At 36.1% G+C, this 27,500-nt stretch overlaps 2 protein-coding genes across 2 annotated transcripts in view; both read left to right on the forward strand.

The window, feature by feature from the left end:
• Positions 1–9,621: 9,621 nt before the first annotated feature.
• On the forward strand, positions 9,622–11,658 carry LOC137637324 (zinc finger protein 567-like). Its single transcript, XM_068369564.1, has one exon. The coding sequence runs from the start codon at positions 9,622–9,624 to the stop codon at positions 11,656–11,658; it is 2,037 nt and encodes a 678-aa protein (XP_068225665.1).
• Positions 11,659–11,778: 120 nt separating this feature from the next.
• Positions 11,779–27,500, forward strand: part of LOC137637325 (integumentary mucin C.1-like) — a 40,616-nt gene continuing 24,894 nt past the window's right edge. Inside the window, exons 1-2 of the mRNA XM_068369565.1 lie at positions 11,779–11,929; positions 16,048–16,525. Coding sequence (XP_068225666.1) covers positions 11,779–11,929; positions 16,048–16,525 — 629 coding nt within the window. The remainder of the gene's footprint in view (positions 11,930–16,047; positions 16,526–27,500) is intronic.

The following is a 27,500-nucleotide window of genomic DNA, read 5'->3' on the forward strand; positions in this document are numbered from 1 at the left end:
GCCATTTCATCACGATGGTCATTGCGGATTGGTGATGGTGAGACACTTTAGTAACACATTCGATCCCGTAGAGGAATTAGAAAAATCGTTTTGACATACACAACTCAGATTTGTTTACTAATGCGAGTTTAGTAATTCAATGATTAGAAAATCTAAATAAGTTTACTATTTTGTTTAATAATGTGTACTTATTTAAATGATTAGAAAATCGAAAGAATTTTACTAATATAATTAACTGTGGTGTACTAAAACTCATGAATTATTCTTCATCAAATATCCTAATTAGGCACAAGATTAGTGAAAATATATGTTTATAATGATGTTTTCAAATGAGTTAATAACTCAATCACTCAAATTATACTACACGGGAGGGGAGGGGGACAGTACTTGTGTGGTGTCCATCCAAGATCAACAGCCATCTTGGGCCCAGAATTATTGCAACAAACTGTAGGAGCCTAATGCATTCAGCTATGAGGTTTCGAGAGAAATTGCAATTATGGTATTCATTGGTTGATAAAATACCACTAGATTTACCTGGCATTTCATATATACACGTTACCCTTTTACTGAATGATTAATGGCCATGATTCAATATGATCTCGTAAAGGTTGATGATATTTGCCCCCCCCCCCCTCTCTCTCTCTCTCTCTCTCTCTCTCTCTCTCTCTCTCTCTGAGCAGAGGCTTCTAGGAAACTGCATGAGAGAATATTTAAATCAGTGTAATGTTAATTTCAGTTTCATTCTAGTGTTTTTAATTATAAAAAGTTTCAATTTTAGTTATCATACGAATGACAATCACTACTTTCTTAACGTGTGGTAATCTACTAGAAACGTCACAGTCTCACAATATACTGGACGGGAGTTGAAGCCTAGTAGTGTCCATAACATCACTGTCCTTGGAAAACTAGGGATGGGGTGTTTGGGGGAGCCAATAGGTCTACCTGCTGAGTCATCAGGAGCCATTGTCTGGCCCTCTCTGATCTTGTTTTGATGATATACAGTATATGTATAAGGTCAGTCACTAGAGCATTGTCGTGTCCCCTGTCCTTGCCACTCATGAGTGACCTTTAAACATTTAAACTATTATTATTATTATTACTAGCCAAGCTACAACCCTAGTTGGAAAAGCAAGATGCTATAAGCCCAAGGGCTCCAATAGGGAAAAATATCCCAGTGAGGAAAGGAAATAAGGAAATAAATGGTGGGAACAAACTAACAATAAATCATTCTAAAAACAGTAACAACGTCAAAATAGATGTCATATATAACGAACCAATCGAATCCTAAATTAAAATACAGCAAGTATTGTAAAATACAAATATTGTATAATACAAAACCAACCAATAACGATAAATTGTGAAGAAATGCAGATGGTTGAAAAAAAAATTTCAAAATTTTACCAACTATTTTGGGTAAGCCTACACACCAGGGCAATAAATTTGATATAATGAAAAAGATGATCTCTAAATGGTGCCTTGTACAGCAAATTATTATGGTCAAGACATAATGTCCATTCCGTGACAAAATTCTGAAAAAAATTACTCAAGGTTTGACAAGTACACAGTAGTGGTACACTAGGAGCCTGGGTAGCTTACTAATTTAAAGTTTCTAATTAATTACGCTTTCCTAACGCTACTTCATGATGACACACAGATACGCATGGGGCATATCTTAAAAAAAAAAAAAAAATGGTCGGTACATTCATTTAATAATTACATTATATAAGTACATTGAGATTAGATAGAAATTACATTTCGACAAAGACTCATTTTGCGTAACGGGAATTAATTCTTGAAAATGTTACGGACACAGAAATTCATTTAAATCAATAAATAATGCATTCATCATCATCTCCTCCTACGCCTATGGACGCAAAGAGCCTCGGTTAGATCTTACCAGTTGTCTCTATCTTGAGCTTTTAAATCAATACTTCTCCATTCATCAGCATCTACTTCACGCTTCATAGTCCACAGCCACGTATGCCTAGGTCTTCTAACTCTTCTGGTGCCTTGTGGAGCACAGCCGAACATTTCGTAAACTAATCGCTTTGGTGGAGTGCGAAGAATATGCCCAAACCATCTCCATCTACCCCTCATCATGATCTCATCCACATATGGCACTCGAGTAATCTCTCTTATAGTTTCATTTTTAATCCTATCCTGTCATTTAACTCCATATATTCTTCTGAGGGCTTTATTCTTAAATCCACTAAATCTATTGGAGATTGTTTCATTGTCATACCATGACTCATGTCCATATAATAACACCGATCTCACTAAACTGATATATAGACTGATTTTTACATGTAATTTCGGGCGTTACTTTATCATATATTAATAACCAAAGGTTACATTACTAATTGCTTAATAGCCAGAACAAATCCAATGATAAACTCACCTCATTAATTCTCAAAATGACAAACCTCAGCAAAAAAAAAAAAAAAAAAAAAAATATGTCTCCCCAAACCAAGAAGCAAGAAAGTGAAGGAATTCAATCAATCAATTATAACTTCCCCATATTTCTTCAAGAAAAGAATCTAATTATATCCCATCAAGCAGAATAAATGTAATTAATCATGACAGCATTGTAATGAATTCGCTTATAAATGGAGATGATTAAATGGCATTAGCTTAGTCGTCAAGCGGAAGGAAATCAATTAATTAGGAATCAGAAAAATTAAAATTATTCAAGCTAACGAATGAAATTAATAATTTGAGTAGAAAATTAAATCAATTTGAGACGTATGTGTGTATATATATATATATATATATATATATATATATATATATATATATATATATATATCGACCCGAGACGTATGTATATATATATATATATATATATATATATATATATATATATATATATATATATATATATATATATATCGACCCAGAAAAATGGGAAAATATTCAGTAATGTTATGTAAAGGAATTTGTCTAATTGAGATTAAATTAATTATATGAAGATATTTATTGTTTTATTACCACAGGAAACGCACACAAATAAACAAATTAATTACTTAGTTATATACTAAACACGTCTTTTCATTTATTATTATCATTATTATAATTATTATTATTATTATTATTATTATTATTATTATTATTATTATTATTATTATTATTATTATTAGCAAAGCTACAAAACCATTTGGAAAAGCAGGATACTAAAAGCCCAGGGGCTCCAATGGGGAAAAATACCCCAGTGAGGAAAGGAAAAAATTAAACAATCTACATGGAAAGAAATTAATAACCAACATAAAATATCTTAAGATCAATAACAAAGTTAAAATAGATCTATCATGTATACTCTAATAAGAGAGACTTATGCCAGCCTGTTCAACACAAAAACATTCGGTGTAAGGTTGAACTTCTAAGTTAAAAAGATTCAACTGCCTGATTAGATAGTTCTGAAAAAGGGGGGTCTTCACCCCGCCCCAGGCCTTCATACGTGATTGGGTCATGTAGCTACTGTAGTTTTAACTTTGTAACTGTTTCATTTAATGGTCTAGGCCGTTCATGAATGGCAGAGGCAAGGGACAGTGACATTGTCCTATCATGCAGAACAATGCCCTAGAGACTGACCATTTACATATCATCAGCGCCCAAGCCCCCTCTCCACCAAAGCTAGGACCAAGGAGGGCCAGGAAATGGTTGCTGATGACTCAGCAGATAGGCCTATAGGCTCATTGTCCTACCAAGCAGGACAGTGCCCTAGAGACTGACCATATTACATATGATCAGTGCCCAAGACCCTTCTCCACCCAAGCTAGGACCACAGGCAATGGCTGCTGATGATTCAGCAGATAGACCTATAGGCTTCCCAAAACCCCCAATCCTTAGCTCGCAAGGATGTTGAAGTCGCATCGGCCAAAGGAACTAACGTATTTGAGTGGGATTCGAACCCCAGTCTGACAATCACCAAGCAAGGACGCTACAACCAGGCCACCACATAAGAACAAAAGCAACAATATAATTCGTTCATGCAACAAAAACATCAGTATAATTCGTCCATGCAAAAGACTGTACCTGAGGTTCTCAAAGGAAAAAGAAGACAAGAAGTAAATACAATGAACATTTGAAACCAACACAATAATTTCTTCTACCGGAGAGAATGTAATTAAATTGTTGAAACGTAAAAGATGATTTAATCAATTCAGTATCGTAACGAATTCGCTTATAAAAGAGGATCAAACTGGATTACCTTTGCACGTTATAGTTGATCGTCCACAAAGAGAAAGTAATTCCATAACAAACACAAAAATGTAATTTGATTAAAGGACCATAGGAACGAAGTTAAATAATACCAGCAGAAAAGAGTACTATTGCCAGAATACTGTAGATAAATTAATTATTCATTTACATAATTATTTATTACTATTGCTAGAATAGAAAAATAAATTATTTATTACTATTGCTAGAATAGATAAATAAATTATTCATTTATATAACTATTTATTACTTTTTCTAGAACAGATGAATTAATTATTAATTTATATAATTATCTATTATTATTATTATTATTATTATTATTATTATTACTTGCTTAGCTACAACCCTAGTTGGAAAAGCTGGATGATATAAGCCCAGGGGCCCCAACAGGGAAAATAGCCCAGTGAGGAAAGGAACGAAGGGAAAATAAAATATTATAAGAACAATAACATTAAAACATATTTACTATTCAAACTATAAAAATTTTAACATAACAAGAAGAAGAAAAATTAGATAGAATAGCATGCCCGAGTGTACCCTCAAGCAAGAGAACTCGAGTTGCTAGACAATACGTGCAAGGAAAAATTAATTCAATCAGTCAGTGATAATGATTTAATTTCTCGTAGCAATTAATCTAATTAATTCTATGAAGCGTAATATAAAGGATAAAATAAGAGGATTTAATTTATATATGTACAAGGGCGGAATATAATTCTATGATGCAAAATAAATATATTTAATCATTGACGCATTAAACTGGAATGAATATTTCCAGCTGAGAAGAAATTATATGAAGATTAGAAACTAAAATATAATAAATTTCAATCATAAAACTCAAATATCAATAACAGTCTGATTTTCATTTATTTATTTCCTTATTTCCTCTCCTCACTGGGCTATTTTTCCCTTTCGGAGCCCTTGGGCTTATAGAATCTTCCTTTTCCAACTAGGGTGGTAGCTTGGCTAATAATAATAATAATAATAATAATAATAATAATAATAATAATAATAATAATAATAAATTTAACTAAGAAGTTAATTTGAGAATCTATGGAATATTTGCTTTTTTTTTGTATAAGCTTTTAGAGAATAAAAAAATACTGAAAATATAAGTAAACTAAACAATGATCTAAATATGCCTATGCATATGTATCCCGAGATACATTAAATAAAATATTTAATAATACTTAAGATATTAAATAAAATATCTAATAATCCCGAGATACATTAAATAAAATATCTAATAATCCCGAGATACCTTAAGTAAAATATGTAATAATCCCGAGATACATTAAATAGAATATCTAATAATCGCGAGATACATTAAATAAAATATCTAATAATCCCGAGACACATTAAATAAAATATCTAATAATCCAGAGATACATTAAATAAAATATCTAATAATCCAGAGATGCTTTAAATAAAATATTTAATAATCCCAAAATACATTAAATAAAATATTCAATAATCCCAAGATACTCTAAATAAAATATCTAATAATCCCGAGATACATTAAATAAAATATCTAACAATCCCAAGATACATTAAATAAATTATCTAATAATACCGAGATATATTAAATAAAATATCTAATAATCCAAAGATACATTTAACAAAATATTTAATAATTCGATGACCTTATAACACACATCTTAACCTATCTTCCAAGTGATATGGAATGAAAGAGAGAGAGAGAGAGAGAGAGAGAGAGAGAGAGAGAGAGAGAGAGAGAGAGATCATGGTAGTCAGGCAATCGGAAAAGTAGTTGAAACGCAAGATGACGAAAAAAGAAAAAAAAGTATAATAATATTTGGAAAGTTACAGACTAAAGAAATAAATACTTCGAGTAGAGTGAAATGGGGAAAATGTTGGTGAAACTAGAGGGGCACTCAGTATAGTGCACACCTCCGCCGCGGCAGCTTATTTCTCGACCTTGACCTCTGACCTTATGTGTATTAATTGGCATGGAAATTCATACACTCAAATATGAACCAAATTTGAAGTCTCTGTGACAACGATGTCCAAACTTGTGGCTGATTACTTGATTTGGACATTCTGCTTGACCGTGATCTTGACCCTTGACCTTGAGCTTCCCAAAATACAATTCTTTACAGATTTTTTCATAACAGTTAATCCCTGCAAGTTTCATTACTCTATGATTAAAATTATGGCCTGGAAGCTGTTCACAATCAAACACATACACAAACAAACAGGGGGTAAAACATAACCCCCTTCCAACTTCGTTGACGGAGGTAATAATCATCAGCTTATTCAATGGCTGATTAACCAATTTCCAAATGAAAATCAAATTAAACCCCCTCCCCCCATACAGGGTTGTAATAAAATCCCTCTAAGACCAACCATGAGAGAATGACACATACAAACAAACACAAACAGGGGCGAAAACATAACCCCCTTCCAACTTCATTGACGGAGGTAATAGTCATCAGATATTCAATGACTCATTAGTCAATTTCCAAATGAAAATCAAATTAAACCCCCTCCCCCCATACAGGGTTGTAATAAAATCCCTCAAGACCAAACATGAGAGAATGAATATAGTTATTAATGCAGATTAATGGAAATTATCATTGTAAAATTCATTAATCATTTAAAATATGATATAAATTAATCGTCTTGATGTTCACAAAACAATAAATCTTTTAAGCATAATAAAAATCATCATTTAAGAAGAGAGATGAAGTAAATCTTATCAAACTTTAAGAGATTAAATATTACACAGGTCATTATTATTATTATTATTATCATCATTATTATTATTATCATTATTATCATTATTATTATCAGATGCCAAGCTACAACCCTAGTTGGAAAAGCAGGATGCTATAAGCCCAGGGGCCCCAACAGGGAAAATAGCCAAGTGAGGAAAGGAAACAAGGAAAAATAAATTACTTTAAGAATAGTAACAACATTAAAATAAATATTTCATAAAATTAATTAATTTAAAAGGTTAATGGCATTAAATTTCATATTATTGAATTTCAACATTCTTACAATAATGAAACACAACTATACCACCTATAGCCAATTTTTTTTTTTATTGAGGCAGATTTACATCGACTCGAAGGGGTGCCCTTTTAGCTTGGAACAGTTTCCTGATCGCTGATTGGTTGGACGAGATCATTCTAGCCAATCAGAAAGCGGGAAACTTTTCCGAGTTAAAAGGGCACCGTTGCGAGTCGGAGCAAATGCGCCTCACTAAAAAGAATTGACTATAGTTAATAAGCTGAACAATAATTGAATTAATCATTTCAAAATACTGATAAAAAAGAATAATTAATCAGGAATTAACACGAATATTCTAGGAAAATGACGTCACAAATTAATACAATTAACTATTCCAGCAATTGAATTAAATCTCCCAGGAAGTGTTTATAATTAATCTCATCAGAATAATAAAAAAAAGGCATTTGGAAGCTGTTCTGATTTGAATAGCTGAAACTGGAAATTAAATCAGCATAATTGATGAAAGTGGATTTATGATTAAAAGTTCCTATATGAACAGAATTGGAACTGTAAGAACGTTATATGAGAATATGTTAGATTATCCTAGTAAATAACGAAATTATATTAAAAAACCAATGAAAGGGAAATTGTATATACTAAAATACAAAATACAAATATTTTGCTTAAAAGAGCTTAACAAGTAATAATAATAATAATAATAATAATAATAATAATAATAATAATAATAATAATAACAATGATAGTAGTAATAATAATAATAATAATAATAATAATAATAATGATAATGAAAATAATAATAATAACAAAAGAAATAATAATAATAATAATAATAATAATAATAATAATAATAATAATAATAATAATAATAATAATAATAATAGTAGTAGTAGTTCTAAACCAGCTATATTCTCAAATAGTCGGTAACACCTTTAAATAAATTGTCGCAAAGCATTAAATGTATTAATTAACTTGTGAAGTTAAGAGCAATTTAATATATCCACCATGATCATGCACGCAAGAACAACTCAAAATGGAAAAACATACAGCAATTGATAAAGTTGATAAAAAATCATTCCTTCAAAGAGAAACGATATATCCAAAAATGACTACGTGAACGGAAGTTGCATTAATATAAACAGAGTTACAAGGATCTACAAGGATTTTGGATGTCTCCGGAGTGACTCCATTCGCTCTTGGGTAGAGCGATTTGGTTTGAACGTTGAGAGTTTTTACGATCTTGTCTAACTTATTATTGAACTTTATTGCCGTGTTACTGTTTAATACATCAGCTTGAAGTCTATTTCATGTATTTGCTATTTTGTATGTAAAGAAATTGCCACATTGAGTGGTGTTGCATCTCTTCAATTCTAGTTTGTATCCGTTACCTCTGGACTGATTTCTGCTGAGCGTGAATAGATTGTTGTAATCTACATTTGTTGAGAGAGAGAGAGAGAGAGAGAGAGAGAGAGAGAGAGAGAGAGATTGGTTATGAAAACGTAATTTGAAAAAACTAAAGCGAGAGTGGGAGAGAGAGATTTGTTATGAAAACGTAAGTTTGAAAGAAACCACAGAGAGAGAGAGAGAGAGAGAGAGAGAGAGAGAGAGAGAGAGGTTACGAAAACGGAAATTTGAAAGAAACTAGAGTGAGAGAAGATGAGAGAGAGATTGGTTATGAAAACGTAAATTTGAAAGAAACCACAGAGAGAGAGAGAGAGAGAGAGAGAGAGAGAGAGAGAGAGAGAGTGTGTACAAAAGTCTGACTAACATGGAATAAAGACTGCTGCTTTGTATATGAAAGAAAGCAGATGCCAGACGCTGCTTGATCAGTTAATTTCTCCCTTAACTTTTCTTTCCGGAGTTCGTTAAGCTTGAGCATATTTTTCCCTAGGTGGCTAGACAGCTAGCTAACTCACTCTCTCTCTCTCTCTCTCTCTCTCTCTCTCTCTCTCTCTCTCTCTATGTGTGTGTGCATATTTTTCCCTAGGTGGCTAGACAGCTAGCTAGCTAGATAACACTCTCTCTATCTCTCTCTCTCTCTCTCCATATTTTCCCTAGGTGGCCAAATAGCTAGCTAACTCTCTCTCTCTCTCTCTCTCTCTCTCTCTCTCTCTCTCTGGATTCTTTTCCCAAGGTGACTAGCTAGCTAGCTAGCACTCTCTCTCTCTCTCTCTCTCTCTCTCTCTCTCTCTCTCTCTCTCTGCATATTTTTCCCTAGGTGGCTAGATAGCTAGCTAACTCTCTCTCTCTCTCTCTCTCTCTCTAAACATCCACTTCATTCTAGGTAAGACTCAAGAGAGCCACAGGGAGTGAAGAAATCAGTATGAGCAAGGACATTGCCCACAAGCACAAGCACTTACCAGCAAGGACATTACCTACAAGCGGGCGCTCTTACCAGCAAGGACATTACCCACAAGCATGCGCTCTTATCAGCAAGGACATTGCCCACAAACGCGCTCTTACCAGCAAGGACATTACCCACAAGCGGGCGCTCTTACCAGCAAGGACATTACCCACAAGCGGGCGCTCTTACCAGCAAGGACATTACCAACAAGCGGGCACTCTTACCAGCAAGGACATTACCCACAAGCATGCGCTCTTACCAGCAAGGACATTACCCACAAGCGGGCGCTCTTACCAGCAAGGACATTACCTACAAGCATGCGCTCTTACCAGCAAGGACATTACCCAAAAGCATGCGCTCTTACCAGCAAGGACATTGCCCACAAACGCGCTCTTACCAGCAAGGACATTACCCACAAGCGGGCGCTCTTACCAGCAAGGACATTACCCACAAGCGGGCGCTCTTACCAGCAAGGACATTACCCACAAGCATGCGCTCTTACCAGCAAGGACATTACCCACAAGCGGGCGCTCTTACCAGCAAGGACATTACCTACAAGCATGCGCTCTTACCAGCAAGGACATTACCCAAAAGCATGCGCTCTTACCAGCAAGGACATTGCCCACAAACGCGCTCTTACCAGCAAGGACATTACCCACAAGCGTGCGCTCTTACCAGCAAGGACATTGCCCACAAGCATGCGCTCTTACCAGCAAGGACATTGCCCACAAGCATGCGCTCTTACCAGCAAGGACATTGCCCACAAACGCGCTCTTACCAGCAAGGACATTACCCACAAGCGTGCGCTCTTACCAGCAAGGACATTACCCACAAGCATGCGCTCTTACCAGCAAGGACATTACCCAAAAGCATGCGCTCTTACCAGCAAGGACATTGCCCACAAACGCGCTCTTACTAGCAAGGACATTACCCACAAGCGTGCGCTCTTACCAGCAAGGACATTACCCACAAGCGGGCGCTCTTACCAGCAAGGACATTACCCACAAGCGGGCGCTCTTACCAGCAAGGACATTACCCACAAGCGGGCGCTCTTACCAGCAAGGACATTACCCACAAGCGGGCGCTCTTACCAGCAAGGACATTACCCACAAGCATGCGCTCTTACCAGCAAGGACATTACCCACAAGCGGGCGCTCTTACCAGCAAGGACATTACCTACAAGCATGCGCTCTTACCAGCATGGACATTACCCAAAAGCATGCGCTCTTACCAGCAAGGACATTGCCCACAAACGCGCTCTTACCAGCAAGGACATTACCCACAAGCATGCGCTCTTACCGGCAAGGACATTACCTACAAGCATGCGCTCTTACCAGCAAGGACATTACCTAAAAGCATGCGCTCTTACCAGCAAGGACATTGCCCACAAATGCGCTCTTACCAGCAAGGACATTACCCACAAGCGGGCGCTCTTACCAGCAAGGACATTACCCACAATCGTGCGCTCTTACCAGCAAGGACATTACCCACAAGCGGGCGCTCTTACCAGCAAGGACATTACCCACAAGCGGGCGCTCTTACCAGCAAGGACATTACCCACAAGCGGGCGCTCTTACCAGGAAGGACATTACCCACAAGCGGGCGCTCTTACCAGCAAGGACATTACCCACAAGCGGGCGCTCTTACCAGCAAGGACATTACCCACAAGCGGGCGCTCTTACCAGCAAGGACATTGCTCACAAGCAGGCGCTCTTACCAGCAAGGACATTACCCACAAGCATGCGCTCTTACCAGCAAGGACATTGCCCACAAACGCACTCTCTTACCAGCAAGGACATTACCCACAAGCAGGCGCTCCTACCAGCAAGGACATTGCCCACAAACGCACTCTCTTACCAGCAAGGACATTACCCACAAGCACTGCCTCTTATATTACCAGCAAGGACATTACCCACAAGCACTGCCTCTTATATTACCAGCAAGGACATTACCCACAAGCACGCACTCTTAACAGCAAGGACATTACCCACAAGCACGTGCTCTTACCAGCAAGGACATTATGTACAAGTACGCGCTCCTACCAGCAAGGACATTACCTACAAGCACGCGCTCTTACCAGCAAGGACATTACCCATAATTCCAAGTTATAAAACCAGCAGTAACCTGACTCCATGCTGGTAATCAACTAGTAATCAATACTCCTTCATTGCATTGTCAAGAAACAAACACTTACGCAAAAGGGTCATTTTATCCCTATTATTTTTTAACAGATGATTCCCCATTACTCTCCCTTTTCGGTGCAACGCGATTATGCAATGACAGAAATTGCAACATTGCACGCTGCTAATCAATTTCGTGCAACTTCCCGAGGAAAAACAAAGCGATATTCATCACGCCGTTCATTGCATCAATTATGCAAGCGTAATTGAAGGTTTTATTTGTTGCAAGTTCGGGTAAACGGATGATTAAAAATAAAAATATAGTGACAACTGTTTAATTGTTTTACCTCGTCGTTGGAGAATGCAGTTTTTTTTTTTTTATTCTTTGGAATAGGTATTCTAAGAATGCGCTTTTAGATGGTATGTTCATAGCTAATTCTTCCTTTATTTACTGATGGGTTCTTCCTCCCTTTATGGAAAGAGGAGGAGAAGAAGAAGGAGAAGGAGAAGGAGAAAAGGAGGAGGAGAAGGAAGAGGGGGATTAGGAGGAGAAAGAGAAGGAGGAAAAGGAGGAGGATGGAATAGGTATTCTATGAATGAGCTTTGGGATGGCATGTTCGAAGATAATTCTACCTTTATTTACTAACGGGTTCTTTTTCTCTTTTATGGAAAGATGAGGAGGAGGAGAAGGAGAAAGAGGAGAAGGAGAAAGAAAATGAGGAGAAGGAGCGGAAGGGGAAGGAGAGGAAGGGGAAGGAGAGGGAGGAGAAGGTATTCTAAGAATAAGCTTTGGGATGCTATGTTCATAGCTAATTCTTCCCTTATTTACTGATGGGTTCTTCCTCCCTTTATGGAAAGAGGAGGAGAAGAAGGAGGAGGAGAAGGAGAAAAGGAGGAGGAGAAGGAGAGGAAGGAGGAGGAGAAAGTGGAGAAGGATAGAAAGAGAAGGAGGAGGAGAAAGTGGAGAAGGATAGAAAGAAAAGGAGGAGGAGAAAGAGAAAGAGAAGAAGGAGGAAGAGGATGGAATAGGTATTCTATGAAAGAGCTTTGGGATGACATGTTCGAAGATAATTCTACCTTTATTTACTTATTGATTCTTCCTCCCTTTTATGGAAAGAGGAGGAGGAGGAGGAGGAGGAGGAGGAGGAGGAGGAGGAGGAGGAGGAGAAGAAGAAGAGGGGAGAGAAGGAGGAGGAGGAGGAGGAGAAGAGGGAAGAGAAGGAGAAGGAGGAGGAGGAGGAGGAGAAGAAGAGGGAAGAGAAGGAGAGGGAGGAGGCGAACGAGAAGGAAGAAAAAATAACGATTATGGCAAAAGAGTAAAAGAGAAAAAAATAATGTTTAGAAGGAGAAGGAGGAGGAGAAGGAGAGGGAGAAGAGATGGAGAAGGAGGAGAACGGGAATGAAGATAAAATAAACGATTATGGCAAAGATGTGAAAGAGAAGAAAATAATGTTTATCGGAATAAATGAGGAATGGAAGAAATAGTGAAGACTTGGAAATAGAGACAGTAAAAGGGAGAAGCTAATGATATATGAAGAGGAGGAGAATAATGTTATATTGATAGAGAACGAAGGGAGACGAATATAAAATAATGATAACATAAAAGAATGAAGAATAGAAATGGAGTAATTATGTGGAGGAGAAAGAGAAGTAAAAGAGAGAAGAAAGGACGACGATGTAAGGAGATAGGGAGAGCTGATAATAATATTATCAATGATAACGAGGAAGAGAAAAAAAAGTAGATAGCAAGGAAAGAGGAATAAATGACGAAGGGAAGGAATATTAATCATAGTAAACAGAAGAGGGAAACAAGGAAAGATGATAAAAAAGGATATGATGTTACAAATAGAAAAACATAATAATGTAAAGAGATGATGATTATGTTAATAATAGAGAAGGTTAGGAATTGGGGAAATAATTGAATAATGGTAATCTGAAAGAATAAATGAAAACAAGATTGAAACTGAGAGAGAGAGAGAGAGAGAGAGAGAGAGAGAGAGAGAGAGAGAGAGAGATTCTAAACACAAGACTAACGCTTGCGCACAGAGGCATAGGTATTTCTGAGAGAGAGAGAGAGAGAGAGAGAGAGAGAGAGAGAGATTCTAAACACAAGACTAACGCGCACAGAGGCAGAGGTATTTCTGAGAGAGAGAGAGAGAGAGAGATCAACGCTTACACATAGAGAGAGAGAGAGAGAGAGAGAGAGAGAGAGAGAGACTTCTAAACACAAGAATAACTTGTGCATAGAGAGAGAGAGATAGAGAGAGAGAGAGAGAGAGAGAGAGATTCTAAACACAAGACTAACGCTTGCGCACAGAGGCATAGGTATTTCTGAGAGAGAGAGAGAGAGAGAGAGAGAGAGAGAGAGAGAGAGATTCTAAACACAAGACTAACGCGCACAGAGGCAGAGGTATTTCTGAGAGAGAGAGAGAGAGAGAGATCAACGCTTACACATAGAGAGAGAGAGAGAGAGAGAGAGAGAGAGAGAGAGAGAGAGAGATTCTAAACACAAGACTAACGCTTGCGCACAGAGGCATAGGTATTTCTGAGAGAGAGAGAGAGAGAGAGAGAGAGAGAGAGATTCTAAACACAAGACTAACGCGCACAGAGGCAGAGGTATTTCTGAGAGAGAGAGAGAGAGAGAGATCAACGCTTACACATAGAGAGAGAGAGAGAGAGAGGAGAGAGAGAGAGAGAGAGACTTCTAAACACAAGAATAACTTGTGCATAGAGAGAGAGAGAGAGAGAGAGAGAGAGAGAGAGCTAACTTGTAAACACAAGACACGTTTGCTCATAGAGATAGATGTACTTCTAAAAGAGAGAGAGAGAGAGAGAGAGAGAGAGAGAGAGAGAGAGAACCAGCCATTTGCTAGAGTTCAGAAGAGTTCATCGAATGCTGTGAAGAACAAAAATAAAGTAAGAAAGAAATGTAGAAGGAAAAAGAAAAAATGTGTTAGTATGAACAGAAGAAAAAAAAAGAAATAAGCTAAAGCCACGAGGGTTAAGACGTACTGAGAGGATTAGAGTGGAAAAAGAGAGACAATAAAGGAAATTGAAACTGGAATTACTGGAAAAATTTAAAACTTCCAGTAAAAAATTAAGAAATCGTCTAAGAAGTAACTGTGGTAGCGTCCCTGCCAGGTGATTGCCAGACTGGGGTTCAAGCCCCACTCAAACTCGATAGTTCCTTTGGTCGCTGCATCCTCACCATCTTTGTGAGCTAAGGATAGATGGTTTGGGGGAGCCTGTAGGTGTATCTGCTGCATCATTAGCATCCATTGCCTGGCCCTACTTGATCCTAGCTAGGGTGGAGAGGGGACTTGGGCGCTGATCATATGTAATATGTCCAGCCTCTAGTCTAGGGCATTGTCCTGCTTGATATGGCAATGTCACTGTCCCTTGCCTCTGCCATTCATGAGCGGTGTTTAAAGCCTTTAAACGAATTGAGAATAACAAAGATCACGTAACAATTTAATGATAACGATTTGGACCTACAAGAAAAGATGCAAGGATTAAAAGAAATACGAAGGAATGAAGAGATAATGGAGGAAACAGGAATAAGTGAGCATTAGCGAAGAATGAAAAGGTATTTTCCGAATGATCTTCCTAATCAGGTGGTTGAATTGATCTGTGCCTTGTCCATTATTATTATTAAGAGCCAAGCTACAACTCTAGTTGGAAAAGTAAGATGCTTTAAGCCTAAGGGGTCCAACAGGGAAAAAGAGCCCAGTGAGGAAAGGAATTAAGGAAATAAATAAGGTACAAGAGAAGTAATGAATAATCAAAATGAAATATTTTAAGAACAGTAACATCAAATAATATCTTATATAAGGTATAAAAACTTCAAAACAAACAAGAGGAAGAGAAATAAGATAGAACAGCATGCCTAATTGTACCCTCAAGCAAGAGAACTCTAATTCAATACAGTGGAAGGCCATGGTACAGAGGATATGGCACTACCCATGACCAGAGAACAATGGTTTGATTTTGGAGTGTCCTTCTCCTAGAAGAGCTGCTCACCATCGCTAATGAGTCTCTTCTACCATTACCAAGAGGAAAGTAGCCACTGAAAAATGACATGCAGTGGTTAACCCCTTGTGCAAAGAAAAATGTTTGGTATTCCCAGTGTTGTAAGGTGTTTGAAGACAGAGGAGAATGTGGAAAGAATAGGCCAGACTATTCGGTGTATGTGTAGGCAAAGGCAAAATGAGCCGTAACCAGAGAGAGGGACCTAATGTCTGGCCAGTTAACGGACCCAATGACTCTCTAGCGGTAGTATCTCAATGGGGGCCTGGTGCCCTGTCCAGCTTACTACCTACAGTGACATTTAAACCTTTTAAAATCGCTGCTGGTACTATATTGTTACTGCAATTGCTGCAGCCGCTGCTGCTACCACTGCTGCAACTGCTGTTGCAACTGCGTCTGCCGCAACTACTGCTGCCAGTGTTGCAACTGCTGCTGCCACTGCGGATGCAACTGCTGCTGCCAGTATTGCTAATGCTGCTGCCAGTATTGCTAATGCTGCTGCCAGTATTGCTAATGCTGCTGCCAGTATTGCTAATGCTGCTGCCACTGCGGATGCAACTGCTGCTGCCACTACTGCAACTGCGGATGAAACTGCTGTTGTCTCTGTTGCAACTACTGCTGCCACTGTTGTTGCAACTGCTGCTAACACTGTTGCAACTGCTGCTAACACTGTTGCAACTGCTGCTGTCACTGTTGCAACTGCTGCTAAAGCTGTTGCAACTGCTGCTGCCACTCTCGCAACTGCTGCTGCTGCCACTCTTGCAACTGCTGCCACTGATACAATGCTGTTGCAACTGCTGTTGTCGCTAAACAGCGGCTGCAAATCGAAACAGTACCAATAATCCGTGGGTGCTGTTCGTAATGACGTCTCGCTAACTTCCGTGTTCCTTTGAAGTCACAAATTATAGTGAATTATTTACCTTCATGTTTTGCTTAATGAGAGAAGTGGATAGGGGGATATACAAGGCAACAGAAGGATAGAATAAGAGGGAATGAAAAGACGGTAGGAAGGAATAAGAGGGAATGAAAAGACGGTAGGAAGGAATAAGAGGGAATGAAAAGACGGTAGGAAGGAATAAGAGGGAATGAAAAGACGGTAGGAAGGATAGAATAAGAGGGAATGGAAAGACGGTAGGAAGGAATAAGAGGGAATGAAAAGACGGTAGGAAGGAATAAGAGGGAATGAAAAGACGGTAGGAAGGAATAAGAGGGAATGAAAAGACGGTACATCACAGAAGAAACGAGTTAAAAGACTTGGTTTTCGGTAAATATTAATATCAGATGTCTTAGGTCTGTCAATGCTACACCATTTTTCTCGTTAAAAGTTTGGCATTTTCGTAGACTCTTTCTTCCTTTTTTATCTTTTTTTCCTTTTACTACATTTTTTGGTTAAGTAATGTTGCAATAAGGTCATTCAAAATGTAAGCAAAAATTTTCAGATGAAGAATAAATGTCAAAATACGTCATTATTATAAGTTTACCTCTTAAAATAACTCGACGGTAAACAGATAATTGAATTTCAATAAAAAATTAGCAGGACAAAACAGGACTTGCAAAGCTTGCTTACCAGAATGCATGAACTATCACACGAGGTTGGGCTTAAGATAAATGGAAGAAAGGCGGGGATGATGAGGACGGTATATGCAATGGAAGATGAAATATAATTGGAAGAAGAAAGGATTAATGATGTAGAATCTTTTAAATATTTATGATCTATGATTAATACAAGGTTTTTAACATTGAAATTTAATGAAAGATTAAAAAAATAAAAAGCAAATCAGGCAATGGCTAGGTTAAGTACAATTTGGAAATCAAATCACCTAAAATTACATCTAATAATCGGTCTATATATCAGTTGAGTGATATCGGTGTTACGGACATGAGCCATGGTATGACAATGAATCAATCTCCAACAGGTTTAGTAGATTTCAGAACAAAGCCCTTAGAGGAATATTGGGAGTTGAATGGCAGGACAGGATTAGAAATGAAGCTATAAGAGAGATTACCCAGGTGCCATATGTGGATGAGATCATGGTAAGGGGTAGATGGAGATGGTTTGGGCATGCTCTTCGCACTCCCCAAGAGAGATTAGCTCATCAAATTTTCAACTGGGCACTATCAGGTACGATAAGAATTGGAAGACCCAGGACCACATGGCTGAGGACTATGAAGCATGAAGCAGGAGTTGATGAATGGAAAAGTATTGAACTAAAAGCTCAAGATCGAGACAACTGGCGAAATCTAACCGAGGCCCTTTGCGTCAATATGCGTAAGAGATGATGATGATATAAAAAAAAACACTAATGCCACTTTAATTGTCTGAAATTAAAACCAGGATAATACACAATGCATCAAACACCCGGCGTAAAATTCTTAAAACAGTAAAACCAATAAAATAATTAATACAGGCGTAAATAATTAGGATAATTTTTTTTTAACAATTATCAACCGGAAAAAGTAAAAAAATCACTATCAGAAAACGAATTTAAGAAATAAAAATGCAAACATTCGTATAACGCCTAAAGAAAAAAGTATCAAATACATAAATTGAATGATTAATATAAAGAAATATCTTAAGAATTTTTAACATAATTTTTTGCAGCTTTTTGTACATAAGAGTATTTTTCTTTTCTTTTTTGTATAGAGTATTTTTTTTTTTTTTTTGGTATATAGAGAGTAACTTTTTTTTCGTACATAGCATAATCGCTTTTTTCGTACAATGAGAGTAATTGATTTTTTTTCCTTGTACATAAATTATTTTTTCTTGTACATAGCGAGCAATTGTTATTTTGAACATAGAACAATTGCTTATTTTTCGTACAATGAGAGTAACTGGGTATTTTGTACAGAGAGAGTAATTGCTAATCACGAATGAGTCAAACTTGCATCGGTCAGCAATTATTTTATTATGCTAAGCGAGCCTTCGCGCCCAGGGACGGGGTCCAAAAACCATACACACGCACACACACAAACAGACGCACACACATACACAGGGCACGGTTAGGAAGCATAATTAGCCTCAAAAAGGTGCGTTGATCTTATTCGGCAATTAGTCCCCCCCCCCTTAACCCACCCCCTTCAAAAATCAACCGCTTCGTAGGTCAGACACGCATGCCGTTCCGCTTCTTAATTCTCTCTCTCTCTCTCTCTCTCTCTCTCTCTCTCTCTCTCTCGCTTCTAAATTATTGTTAATTTGTTCTCACCATTTATTTATTTCCTTATCTCCTTTCCTCACTGGGCTATAAGCCCTTGGGCTTATAGCATCTTGCTTTTCCCACTAGGGTTGTAGCTTGGCTAATAATAATAATAATAATAATAATAATCTCTCTCTCTCTCTCTCTCTCTCTCTCTCTCTCTCTCTCTCTCTCTCTTACTTCTTCTTAATTCTCTCTCTCTCTCTCTCTCTCTCTCTCTCTCTCTCTCTCTCTATTAACTATTCTATCTCTGTCTGTCTGTCGCTTCTTAATATATTCTCTCTCTCTCTCTCTCTCTCTCTCTCTCTCTCTCTCTCTCTCTCTCTACACGCATGCGTGAACACAGACGTGGGAAAAAAATTAAAACGGATAAGAAAATAATAGTATCATCGTCTGTGCAGATAATCCAGTCGCATCCTTTATAACAAATGACTCATCAGAGAGGCCGTTGCCTCTGTGCAATCGGAGATTTTATCTAATACGGAAGACATGGCCAGATTAAGGATGATCATATTAAAAGATTTTTCATGGATGATATTGATTTTCTTGTTGTTGTTGTTATTATTATTATTATTATTATTATTATTATTATTATTATTATTATTATTTTTGGGATGAAATTGATTTTCTTGTTGTTGTTGTTGTTGTTGTTGTTATTATTATTACCATTTTTGGGATGAAATCGATTTTTTCTGTTGTTGTTTTTATTGTTGTTGTTGTTATTGTTATTATTATTATCATATACAGTATATATGCATGTGTGTATAATGTAAATTATATATATATATATATATATATATATATATACAGTATATATAATATATATATATTAGTTTACTCGACCAGTCAAAAATAATGGTTAAAGATATGCACACACACCTTTCCCACCGGGGTATGACCACTCCCTCTCCACCCTTACCAGAGGGACGGGGATGGCTAAGCGTGACCGAAATATATATATATATATATATATATATATACATATATATATATATATATACATATATATATATGTGATTATTTTATTGTATATTTTGTAATCAAGGTCTACTTTTTTGTACTTCATACTGCCCACCTTCAAGTTGCTTCTTCTTACTCAATATCATTACTTAGTCTCTTACACTTTGTATGCTTATCACCTTCCCTCTCTGTACTCTCCAATTTCATAATCGTTATTTAGACTCTCAAGTATCTTTATCAATGTCGTAAGATTAACCGATTAACCATTTATAATTCTAACATGTTTCATATATATATATATATATATATATGTATATACATATATATATATATATATATATGCGTGTGTGTGTGTGATGAATATATATCACTAACACTCGTGATTTCAATCAATGTAAATATCAACCACAATGGCATTTAATACCGAATTCTATCTTGGGAATATATATCCACTGGAATTTAATTTATGGTAACAGCTTCTGGCCGGGCAGAGATTCGAACCCCTGCCTATATAAATATATATATATATATATATATATATATATTCATACATACATATATATACATACACACACAAATATATATATATATATATATATATATATATGTATAACTAATTTCAATAATTTCTTCCTACTGAGTACCTTCCTAGTTGAAAAATAAATTTAACTATCATTAAATCACTGTAAAATTACTTTTCAGAAAAAAATATAATCCTTCATTTAATATCCTTGGATTCCTTTTCCCATAAGACACCCTATTAAAGTAATTCCCTCTCTGATATCAACACACTTCTTAGATAATCCACTCAATTTAACCGATGTTAACCTTTTCTCAAATCTTGCAAATATATATAGATTGCGTGGTGATCTTTCAAAGTTTTTTTTTTATCTATTTAGGCGTTATTTTTCTCAAAAATAGTTTATGTTAACACGAATTTCCATTTCTTTTTTATTTTCTCGAGTGTTCCACAGATATATAAATTGTGTGCTGATCTTTTAAAGTTATTTTTTTATCTATCTAGGCGTTATTTCTCTCTCAAAAAAAGTTTATGGTCACACGAATTTCTTTTTTTTTATTTGATTGATTTCATTATCTAATTTGCTTACCTTTTCATTAGTTTCTATTTTGTATTACTTGTTGCTCTATATTTATTATTTAGTATTTTTGGTTTTTCATTACAGGTAATTTATGTTATCGGATTTAATCATGGCCTAGAATAATAATAATAATAATAATAATAATAATAATAATAATAATAATAATAATAATAATAGTAATAATAAAAAAATTATAATAATAAAAATAATAATAACAATAACAATAATAATAATAATAATCATAACAATAATAATGACAATAATAATAATAATAATAATAATTATAACTAAAGGGGCGGCGGCATCTTATTTCTCGACCTTTTACTTGACCTTTGACCTTGACCTTCCAAAATCTTGGCCTAGAATAATAATAATAATAATAATAATAATAATAACAATAATAATGAGGGGCGGCGGCATGTTATTTCTCGACCTTTTGCTAGACCTTTGACCTTGACCTTCCAAAATTTAATCATTTCCAGCTTTTTACATAACAGTAAATCCCTAAAAGTTTTATTGCAATTAAAATTGTGGCCAGGAAGCTATTAAAAAACAAACACACACACACAAACAGGGGGTAAAACATAACCTCCTTCCAACTTAGCGGATGTAATAATAATAATAATAATAATAATAATAATAATAATACTTCTCAATGAATGTTTCTATTGTAGTTCGAGGTTTTCTCTCTCTCTCTCTCTCTCTCTCTCTCTCTCTCTCTCTCTCTCTGATGCATTTCTCAAAAGGCCCGAATAACAATAATAATAATAATAATACTTCTCAATGAATGTTTCTATTGTAGTTCGTGGCTGGCTCTCTCTCTCTCTCTCTCTCTCTCTCTCTCTCTCTCTCTCTCAGATGCATTTCTCAAAAGGAACGAGTAACACTTTCCACTTTCTCGAAGTCAATCTTCCCAAGAGAAACAGAATTCCGTGCTTTCCACGAACGCTTCAGTGCACCACTTTATTGTCTTATTAAGTCATGTATTTGCAATTATAATCTCTCTCTCTCTCTCTCTCTCTCTCTCTCTCTCTCTCTCTCTCTCTCTCTGCCCATCCAAGACTGGATGATGCATAATACACCGGAAAATGCATGAGCAACTCGCTGGTGGATATAAGAGGTGCCTCACACTGAGGGACCTGGGGGAACCTAAACATAGAATGAGGCAATAAGGTCTGAATTTCCCTCCTCCATTATTTATTTTCATCCCAAAATTCCTCATATATCATTATACCATTTTGCTTTTAAAGGTTTAAAGGCCGCTCATGAATGGCAGAGGTAAAGGACAGTGACATTGCCCTAGCGACTGACCATATATCCAAGTGGTCAGCACCCAAGCTCCTCCTCCACCCAAGCTAGGACCAGGGAAGGCCAGGCAATGGCTGCTGATGACTCAGCAGGTAAACCTATAGACTCCCCCAAACCCCACATCCTCAGCTTACAAGGATGGTAAGGTTGCAGACACTAATGGAACTAACGAGCTTGAGCGGGATTCAAACCCCAGTTGGGTGCTCACCAGACAGAGACGTTACCAATAGGCGACATTATCTCTGGATCTTGTTATTATACTGAAGCAATAACTGTGTTTTAAATGTTATCCTGTTATCTTGAGAGCCTTTTTATCACACAAATATAATTATCTCATGTTATCTCTCCCTTATCTCTAAACTGCCACTAAACTATCAGCTTATCTCTCAAACGTCAACGATTTAACTCTTCAGATATAAATAATCTTCCAATTGATAAGAAATGAAGAATCACTTTAACTTACCACGCATCGCCAAAATTAATTCTCAGAAAAATCTTTTCGAGTGAAGGCCGACGGAACGGGCAACTGAGGGTCTCATCCAAAGTAAATATCAAGGAATGAATCTATAATCATCATCATCTCCTCTTACGCCTATTGACGCAAAGGGCCTCGGTTCGATTTCGCCAGTTGTCTCTATCTTGTACTTTTAAATCAAAGCTTCCCCACTCATCATCCTCTACTACGCGTTTCATAGTCCTCGGCCATATAGGCCTGGGTCTTACAACTCTTCTAGTGCCTTGTGAAGACCAGTTGAGTGCTTGGTAAATCAATCCTTCCCCACACATCATCTCCTACATCACGTTTCATAGTCCTCAGCTATGTAGGCCTGGGTCTTCCAACTCTTCTAGTGCCTTATAGAGCCTAGTTGAAAGTTTGGTGAACTAATCTCTCTCGGGGAGTGCGAAGAACATGCCCAAACCATCTCCATCTACCCCTCACCATATCATCTACAATGCCAAAGAACACCATTATTTGAACGAATAGACCTAGTTTGGAATTGAAAACTAACTCATCAACAACATGGCTGTTTTTATCGTATGATTGGTAACGTCTCTGCCTGGTGTTTGCCAGTCGGGGGTTCGAGTCCCGCTCAGTCTCGTTAGTGTCATTAGTGTCTGCAACCTTACCATCCTTATGAGCTAAGGTAGGGGGGTTTGGGAGAGCCTATAAGTCGATCTGTTGAGTTATCGTGAATGTGTGATCCCAGCATTACTCGTAAGATATTACTCCACGTATGCAGTCACATATAACAGGTTCCTCTTTACATGGCGACGCTCCGAAGCCCAGTCATAAATATTTTCCTTAAATCAGTTCATCAGTCTTGCATACAACACTGAAATCCTATAATCCCTCTTAATCTCCATATAGTTATGTTTTTCATTAACCTTCCGGTAATATATGACGTCATTCCATGCGCTTATGACGTCATTACGGAGATTATGCAGTTATAACGCCAACATCCGAAGCGGATTTTCAAAACGTTTTTGTTAATGACTTTCGGAGTAAGAGTCCTATGGCTTGGATTAATAATATTACTTTCAGTTATTTTTATTCTCTTAAATGGATGAAGAGCTTTCGCGTGCTAATGGAATACGTAATGGATTGGCATATTTCATATGTTTAAAAATATTATTAATTAGCATAAATAAATTCCTGACGGAGACTAGATGCAAAATGAGTAGTATTTTATCCGTATGTGCATTTAATATTAAATATTAAAGGTTTAAAGGTCGCTCATGAATAGCGGAGGCAAGGGACAGTGACATTGCCCAAGCAATCAGGCCAATGCCCTAGAGACTGACCATGTATTATATGATCAGCACCCAAGCTACCTCTCCACCCAAGGTAGGACCAGGGAGGACCAGGTAGTGGCTGCTGATGACTCAGCAGATAGACCTATAGGCTCTTCCAAACAACCCGATCTTAGCTCACAAGGATGGTAAGGTTGCAGACAATAATGGCACTAACGAATCTGAGCGGGAATCGAACCCCCGTCCGGGAAACACCAGACAGAGGCGTTACCAATCAGGCCACAACAACCCTTACCTCTGCCATTCATGAGCGACCTTTAAACCTTATCTCTTGTTTACTCTGGTGACAAAAAAAAAAAAAAAAAAAAGTCTCTTTAGTGATCGTTGCTCGTATCTTATCTATGACAAATCAAGATGTCAAGTTTTTCATACATGCACATATTTATAAAGGGAAATATAGTATTTGATAAGTGGCAACTTAAGATTAACGCCTGTAAAAAAAAAAAAAAAAAAAAAAAAAAAAAAAAAAAAAAAAATCGCCCATGAATCTTTACCTTATAAAAACATGCACGCACGCACACAACCACGCGTGCGCGCGCACACACACTGAAGAGAAAGAACCATTTTATTCACAAATTCAACCAAGCGCTTCACTTCTCTCCCACTTGAAACGGGATAAAAATAAAAAGAAAAAAAGGAACTACTCATTTTCCAGACCTGCCACCGAGATAACATCCGCAGCTTCAATATATCTGGCTGGATGTCTAAAGTTAAAGACCTAACTATAGTTGCACAGTACTAAGATGAAGAAGAAGAAGACTAACCGAGCAATGACAATGTAAGAAGATTATATTCAGTAATGACAGTTTAAGAAGAAAATAGAGAAAGAAGATGACGCATTAATGACATTTTAAGAAGTTAAAGACTATACCCAGTGATAACAGTTTAAGAAGAAGTTATAAAAAGAAGACGACGCATTACTGGCAGTTTAAATAGAAAAAGAAAAAGACTAGACGCAATATTGATCATTTAAATAGAAGAAGACGATAAGACACAATAATGATAGTTTAAAAAGAAAAAAACTAGACGCATTAATGACAGTTTAAATAGAAAAAGACGACGACTAGACACAGTAATGGCAGATTAAATAGAAAAAGAAGACTATACGCAATAATGACAGTTTAAATAGAAGTAGAAAAAGACTAGACGCAATAATGACCATTTAAATAGAAGAAAACTAGACACAGTAATGACAGGTGAACGTGTCCGATGTCCCAACTCAAGTGGAACAAGAGAGATACGTGTTTCGTCCGGCTAGTTCTCTTTCAATTAAGCCCTTTGAGAGCTTCATGGTCAGTTAAATTTGCTTGCGAGCGATAGATTAAACGTACGCTCAAGACAGTTAATTGTGGCTGCCATGATTAAGAACAATTAATCACAAGTAAACCGTTAAGAACGAGCCAGGCATACAAAATGAGATATCAGAATTCTAATAGACTTTCGCAACTGATTATTATTATTATTATTATTATTATTATTATTATCATATATATATACACACACACACACACACACACATATATATATATATATATATATATATATATATATATATATATATATATATATATATATACATACATATATATATATATATATATATATATATATATATATATATATAAATATATATATATATATATATATATATAAATATATAAATAAATAAATATATATATATATATATATATATATATATATATATATATCAATTAATTCTAAGGTATAATACCTGGTGGGTCTAAAACTAGCATAGAAGATTATTTATCTTCTATGCTAGTTTTAGACCCACAAAAAAATTTATTACCACAATCTATGAAGGATCGAACCACAGTTAAGTCTTCAAAAGGTTTCATTCTTATTTCTGAAATATCAAGCTGTTTAACCAATGGATGTTGAAGTAAAATAATAATAATAATAATAATAATAATAATAATAATAATAATAATAATAATAAAAATGGTGTTTAGTTTTTTTTTAAATTCCCAACCATAAGGTAAGGACATTCCATTCCCAAATGAATTATCATCTACTGCTATTGAGAATCGAGTACATAGCCATCAATATAGTCAGACAAGGAGGTCGAAATCACACGCAATCATAATTTCACGCTAAGTAAATTCAAGTCCCATGAATATGACTCTTAGTTATTGAGGCTCAAGTCCTTATTTCCATGCTAGGTAAAATTAAGTCTCATAGATAAGACCATCACCTATACAGGCTCAAGTCTCTTTTAATTCATCACCTTAATATGAGAAGGTTGATTTCCAAGAAATAATTCAACGCGAAGTAAATTCAAGTCCCACAAATATGACCCTAAGATATTGAGGCTCAAGTCCCCTTTAATTCATCACCTTAGGCTGATAAGGTTCTAGTCCACAAAACGTAATTCAACGTAAAAATAAATTCAAGTCCTACATATATGACCATCACCTATTAAGGCTCAAGTCCCCTTTAATTCATGACCTTAAGCTGAGAAGGCTCAAGTCCATGAAACATAATTCAACGCTAAGTAAATTCAAGACCTACATTTATGACCATCACCTACAGAGCCTTAGGTCCCCTTTATCTCATCAACTTAAGGTGAGAAGTTTCAAGTCCACGAAACATAATTCCACGCAAAGTGAATTCAGATACTATCTTCAGCTATTGAGGCTTAAGTCCCTTTTAATTCATCACTTTAAAATAAGAAGGTTCAAGCCCACAAAAAGTAATTCAACGCAAATTAAATTCAAGTTACACAGATATGACCCTCAGCTATTGAGTCTCAAGTCCCTTTTAATTCATCACTTTAAGGAGAGCATGACTAAGTCCGTTGCAAATCATCAAATCAAGCAATTGGAGGTTCATTGCAGTGCAGTAAGAAATGAAAAGTAATAACTAAGAATTGGTATGAAAATTTGATATTAATGGCAATTGTAGTATGCAAACCTTCAAAGTATTTTCGGCGGCTGTAGCAACCTGTGACATTAAGAAAGTTTATCACTAATGTCCTATGGCTTTAAGTACAACTCTTTTTTTTTCTTTACTTATATATATATATATATATATATATATATATATATATATATATATATATATATATATATATAAATATATATATATATATATATATATATATATATATATATATATATATATATATATATATATATATATGATGACAACTTTTGCGAGTCTTAATAAAAATTTTCATTGGGGAGAGAGAGAGAGAGAGAGAGAGAGAGAGAGAGAGAGAGAGAGAGAGAGAGAGAGAGAGAGAGAGAGAGAGAGATACTATCTCCCCCTCTAGAACTAATTTGCAACTTGTTATGAAAGAAATAATTTTAAAGATACAAGAGCACTATATCAAAATCTTTTATATATTTCATTTTTATTCATGTGTGTGTATGTTTGTGCGTGTTTACATGCGCCTATCCATGCAAGCTGCATT

Source organism: Palaemon carinicauda, unplaced genomic scaffold (genome assembly GCF_036898095.1).
Source record: "Palaemon carinicauda isolate YSFRI2023 unplaced genomic scaffold, ASM3689809v2 scaffold659, whole genome shotgun sequence".
Lineage (NCBI taxonomy): Eukaryota > Metazoa > Arthropoda > Malacostraca > Decapoda > Palaemonidae > Palaemon > Palaemon carinicauda.